We start from the raw sequence: 6,000 nt of genomic DNA, 5'->3' as shown, positions 1-6,000 counted from the left end.
GAACCCAAGCCCCAGAGTCCAGAGCAAGTCAGAGAGGCTCCGGGCTCCTAGGCGCTCCCCCTCCCCACCCAGTCCTTGGATTTTACCACTGTCAGCAGAACGGAATTGGTTTCATCACAAGGAACCCCTGAACTTACCTTTTAAGAGCCTTTTAGGTGGAAAGTAAATCAAATTTGCAAAGAAGTTACATTCATAAACATATTTTTATTCTCTTTCTGTACATATTGGCAATGATAAAGCTTAAAGATGCATGTCCTATGAAATATGCAAAAACAAGGAATTTACATAAATAATTTATACTTCAGAAAATTAAAGTTGAAAAATATTTCCATATCATTAGAGTTCACAGTATTTAAAGTAAATCAAGCTTTCCCCTTTATATTTCAAACTCTATTGTCTCAGCAGAGATGACAAAGTCTAACCGGGAATAGAATGATCAAGTCTGTGTCTTCATTCAGTGCACGAGCAGACCTACTTCACTATCAGGCTGTGCGCACGCCCAGGCTGCAGTGTTTCTCCCCCATCCTCCACCTCCTGAGTGCCTGTGCCCACCTGACGGGGCACATTCGACCAAGTGGTAGTGTCTGGTGTTCTGATGCCTCATTTCCACTTAATACTTTTTATAGCCCTGAAAATGGAAACCCCGGCATCTAAACACAGCCAAAGATGTTAACACTAATACAAGGCACTGTGCTATGGGTTTGGTTTATTTATAGGAAAGATCATGTTTGCATAGATTGCTAGCAATTTAGTGTGCAATAAAATAGCCCCGGCGCGTGTGGCCTGTGATGGATGAAGCTGTGTGGTGCTCCTTCGGCCCAGGAGCAGCACCGTCCGTCTGGCTCTAGCCCCAGCCTTTTGGGCAGATCCCTGAGGCCCCTACAGGAGAGTTTTTTGCTCAAAAAGCTGCAGGTCAAAGCGGACCCAGACCTCCCCAGTGGGGACCTCATGCAGCAGCAGTCGGCGGGTTGTGGGGCCTTTGCTTTCCTGTTCTGTGCGAATTTTTGCCACTGGAACTTCAGTACGACCCAGGAAATCTGGTGAATAGACATGTGAGAGTCAAAGTTTCTTCTTTATAAAAATTGTTAAACTACCCCAGGAGGAGTGTCTAAAAACATTCTTAAAACTTTCAAATTCAGAACAATTAACTTCTTTTGCTTAGTGGCTATTTGATACTGTGAATAGATGCATGCAGAACGAGAGGACTTTGGGAGGGAAACTGCTTCTGAAACTGCCTCTTTGGGATCCAAGGCCCTTCAGTCAGAAAATGTGTCACCCTCTCAGTAGGTGCTGGGAGCAGGGCTGCTATTAGGAGTGTAGGTTGTGACTGGGGTCCATACTGGAAACACACTGGAGGCCAACCTTTACCCGTGAGAGGACCTCCCCCAGCTCTGCTTCCCACATGAGCAGTGGGTGCCCATGGGGTTGTGTCATTTTCCTTAGGTGTCATGGGGTAAAAATAAAGCCAAGTACCCTGGATCTAGACCCCAAATTTTAGAGTATTGGGGAAGCTCTGGATTCCCTGGTCAATTTATACTTTACCATCTGGTGAAAACTGATCTCTGTCAAACATGGTGAGACACAGCACATCTTGGTAGAGATCCTTAATAAAGAACTGGCAGTTAAAATTCCATTTGGGATTGAGTGTGTCCGGGAGGGTTCTGGTGGTATAGCTCTGGGAGCCCATGCTGATTTCACAGTATGGATTGCTCTTTCCTGAACAAAAACAAACCAAAGATGCATGTGGCATGTGTAGGTAAAATAAATGACAACAGGACCTTCCTTGAGCAGAGGCAGGATCCAAACGGATGCTTCTCTGTAAACCATGACAGCAGGAGCCACGGTCGGAGCCTCGTGGTCTCCGTGTCCCCAGTGCTGACAGCCTCATAAGCCTGGGAGCAACTGTGTGGGCTCTGACACCCAAACTGTTTCCCCATGAGCTTGGGCAAGTGTCAGTGCAACTTCTCAGAAGCACTGAGGAGGGAGGCACTAGTACTTATTGGGAAAACACAGTGGTCCAACAACCATCACTTGAAACACTGATTTTTAAAAAGGCATCCCATTATTCAACGTCCAGAAGAGTCCTCAGCAAAGAACAGGGTAGTTACCACATCTGTTGAATGAGAGAAGCATTTACCATTTGGTTTACAGGCTTTTAATTCTGTAGCTTCGATGACCTGCACCATCAGACGCCCAATGCCTGAGGTCTTTTGAGAGCGAGCTACAAAAGAGGAAGGACAAGTCTTGTTAGTTTCTTCTCTGAGCATGCAGGTGGTGCGCTGATGATGCTGCACTGTAGGTACAGTCTAACCAACCCTAACACGCCCCAGTGTCCCCTGCAGTGGCACCGGGCCTGGCAGCCCAGCATCTGGCTGGTCTGTGCCTTGGCCCAGGCTGTCACCTGCTGTGATATCTTGTCCACTGTTTCTGCCTGTCTGCATCCTTACCTGGCCTTGAAGATGCACGCTCAACTCACCCCCCCACCCCCCGCCCTCTCCACACATCCATTATCCCCAGCTCTTGAGTGTCCTGCAGCCTGCGGGTTCAGAAATTCTGAGTCCTAACAGTCTCCTCTGCCAGGAGAGGCCGCTGCAGAGCTTGTGTTGTTTATGCAGCCTTGTATTAACCCTCGGTTGCCTGGCAAATGGTAATACTAATAAAATAATACATTATACCCATTCAGCATTTAAAGGGCAGCCCGGGTGGCTCAGCAGTTTTGTGCCACCTTCAGTCCAGGGCGTGATCCTGGGGACCCAGGATTGAGTCCCACATCGGGCTCACTGCATGGAGCCTGCTTCTCCCTCTGCCACCACCCCCCCACCCCCTGGTCTCTCATGAATAAATAAATAAAATCTTTAAAGAAATAAATAAAAAATAAAAGCAGTTAACATTTATTGGATACTTTGTGTTAGGCACCTGTGCTAGACCTCTACAGAAGTTTTATTTAAGCCGTACCTTATGCCATATGGTAGTTGTTTAGAACTGCCATCTCCACACACCAGAGAACAGAGGCTGAGAAAGGACTATAACCTGCCCGTGTCACAGAGGCTATCCGTGGCAAGGTAAGAAATTCACCACCAGGTACTAAAGTCTGTTAGCCACCCGCCATCTTTCCAATTACATGTAAACATGTCAGCTTATAAAGCGGTTTCACTTAAGATTTTGTTCTACTTGAGGGTGTGCTCCAAAACCTTCCATATGGAGGGAAAGAAGTCTGTGAACTCAGATTATCTTGTAAATATGAAGTGAAGCAGGTTTTGCCCTCAAGGGTTTAAAAATGAACAAAAAGGCTGGTTGGTGAGCTACTGATTTTTCAAAACTAGGGCAACTAAACTTTCTCTATGAGAAGTGGCCCCAGTTCCCCTTAAATGCAGGGCGGGGCCGTATTCATCTTTAGAGGCCTGTTAGGACTAGCACAGGGCTTGGCACAGAGTAAGTAATAAATGTCTAGAGAATTGAACACATAGAAAATGCATAACCGTATGTACAGACATTGATGTTAAGCAAAACTAATAGAAAAACTCTGATTTACATCTTTTACCAATTAAGAGATTATTATATGCTTTACAAATCATTCAGTTGTTGATTTTTTCAATAGCAAGCATTTTAAGTACCATTAAAACACGATGCAATCAGCAAAGGCCAATTTACACATACCTTTCAAGAGTATATAACAAAATTAGGGAAACCTGAATAAAAAAAACAGAGTTGCAGCTATAGCAGCCAGGAACATGAGAGGGAGGACTGGATAGGGAAGGCCTGGGGGTGGGTGTGGGCAGGGGTTCAGAGGCGGTTTGTTCTGTCAGGCAGTGGTGGTATGGGTGAGGCAGAGGGAAAAGGAGAAGAGGGGCCGCGTAACAGGTAATACTGAGGATGCACCCTGAATCTGGGCTAAGAATTTGTCCTTAATTTGGGAGGCAACAAGGAAGATGCTTAAGCAGGGAGATTCAGCCCTATAAGAATACTCTGGGAATGAAGGGGATGGGTGATGGGGCCTCTCGTGCTGGGGTGGAGACTGGAGGGTCTTAATGGGGCTGTGCCACCAGGAAAGGACCAGGACATGGAAGAGAATGATAGAAGGTGTGCAACTCAGCCTCTGAGAAGTGGAGCATGAGGGCTGAGAGATGCTTCTAGTCCATGTGGCCAGGACAACACTGCCATCCACAGAGCTGCTCAGGAGGAGGTGCCAAGGTGCGAAGCCCAGCAGGTGGCCGGGAGAAGTGAGGTGTGTGTAGAGTGTGGTGTCAGGGAAGCAGCCCAGCAGGACTTTCATGAAATTGAGAGAGAGGCTCAGGCAAGGGCGGAGCTCCAGGTACAACGGGAGGAAGATCCTTGACTTCCTGCCATTGGGTGCAGGGGGCTCAGAAGGGGAGATGAGTCAAGCCCTGGGTTAGGTCACTGGTGTCAAGTGAGGGAGCCATCTGCACAGGATAGGGACAGCAAGTGGGATGAAGGGCTGGTGATGGGGAGGAGAGCCTTGAGATCCAGGCGCTGTTGTCCAGAGAGGGAGGATGGGTGGATGTGGAGGAGGGCTGGGGCAGAGGCTGCGGTCAGAGAGAAGGCACAGAGCTGAAGGCAAACAGGCCACAGACGTGAAGTTGGGTGAAGCAAATGGACCAAGCAGAAGTGGGCGTGGTTTTGCAGAGGACCCTCCTCCTTTGCCGCAGACAGAAGGGAGGTCCTGGGGCTGGCACTGGATGCTCCTCGCCGCCGTGTAGTGGCTAGGGGGCTCAGGGAGTTCCCACGGGCGGCAGCAGCCAAGTGGGCTCTGCTGTCTGGTCCCCCAGCAAGTCTGGTCTTTCAGGCTGTCCCTGTTTAGTGCCCTCACTGCAGGGGCAGCAGCAGCTTGTGTCCTGAGGGTGGGACCTCGCCCCTCCCTGGGGTCCCCTGGCAGCTGCTCCCAACTCCCCAGGCACCACCAACTACCTTGATAAGCTTTTTCCCGTTTCTTCTTTTCCGTATCGATGTACTGCTCAGATGCCGCCTTGATCTTCTGGACCCAGGCAGTCCTGGAGAAGCAGAACACAGCCTTGGGGCGGCTTTCCCACACACCTCACAGGCTCAACCAGGAGCTCCAAAGCTCTATGCTCCTTCTTCACGCCTGTGCTAACCTTGGCTTTGACAAGTTTCCAATCATAGACCTAATATTAGTTGAACTGAAAGACTTATTTGCTAGTTGAAGATCAAGCTGAGACTTTCTAGACAGTTACTGCTTATAAAACACCAGGCACTTGCACTGTGCTGCCCTGCCCCCCCCCCCAATAGAAGATGCAGTGTGCCCCATCAGTGGCAATTCAGCATGACAGAGGGACATTCTACTGAAATCAAAGAACCAAGTGCACTAGAAAAGGAGGAGCACCCCCTCCACCCCCGTTTGCCATCACAGAGGTGCTGAGCTCCACTACAGAGGACGCATGGCTGGCCAGAGAGCAGGAGCATGGTGCTCCATAGGAGGAGGGCAGATATTCTGGCTGGAGCACAGGTCATGTGGGGTGGGGGAAGGGACTGCGGCTGAGATGCACACAGGGGGCCTCAGAAACTGGGTGAAGGTGCCTGGACTGCTGCACAGGGGATTTTAGTAGGAAGCAAGATGCTGGATCTCCCATTTTGGAAGATCCTAAGGAGGGCCTGGAGGCAGGGACACATGGAGAGGTGATCGTAGCAACCCAGCATGTCTACACCAAGGCTGACCAGTAGACTAGGGGGTTGGGACTGGTTAGGGAGCTTGGACATGCAGAATTAGCAGGACCAGAGGTGATTTATGAGAGGGAGATGTCCAGGCTTCAGGTAGGTTACACGTGGTCAGGACTGACCTCTCGTTAATGTTGTCTGTTCGAAGGGTGTAGACTCGGTCAATGTGAGAAATGTGGAAGACCGGCTCATCGCTGGAAGGGTCCGTGGGCAGTTTCACCAAGACTTCATTCAGGAAAATGGGCTGAAAGAGGGTCAAAACACAGGCAGTGAGACGGGCCAGAACCCTCCTTCTGTTCTGAAGAACCT

General features: G+C 49.4%; 1 protein-coding gene across 8 annotated transcripts in view; it reads right to left on the bottom strand.

Moving 5' to 3' along the window:
• Positions 1-553: 553 nt before the first annotated feature.
• The window catches only part of ITSN2 (intersectin 2), a 128,074-nt gene continuing 122,627 nt past the window's right edge, over positions 554-6,000 (bottom strand). For 7 of the 8 annotated variants that reach the window (XM_077843920.1, XM_077843924.1, XM_077843919.1 and 4 more), the window contains 5 exons: positions 5,814-5,935; positions 4,927-5,009; positions 2,138-2,221; positions 1,543-1,716; positions 554-1,037 (listed from right to left, as the gene is read on the bottom strand). In XM_077843920.1, coding sequence (XP_077700046.1) covers positions 880-1,037; positions 1,543-1,716; positions 2,138-2,221; positions 4,927-5,009; positions 5,814-5,935 — 621 coding nt within the window. In that variant the 3' untranslated portion in view covers positions 554-879. Of the gene's footprint in view, positions 1,038-1,542; positions 1,717-2,137; positions 2,222-3,657; positions 3,690-4,926; positions 5,010-5,813; positions 5,936-6,000 lie in introns of those variants that run through there. The other variant, XM_077843927.1, reaches the window with a different exon arrangement.

The sequence above is a fragment of the Canis aureus genome, chromosome 12, assembly GCF_053574225.1.
Source record: "Canis aureus isolate CA01 chromosome 12, VMU_Caureus_v.1.0, whole genome shotgun sequence".
Lineage (NCBI taxonomy): Eukaryota > Metazoa > Chordata > Mammalia > Carnivora > Canidae > Canis > Canis aureus.
The sequence above is the reverse complement of the archived record's forward strand: the minus strand, read 5'-3'. Positions and strand labels throughout refer to the sequence as shown.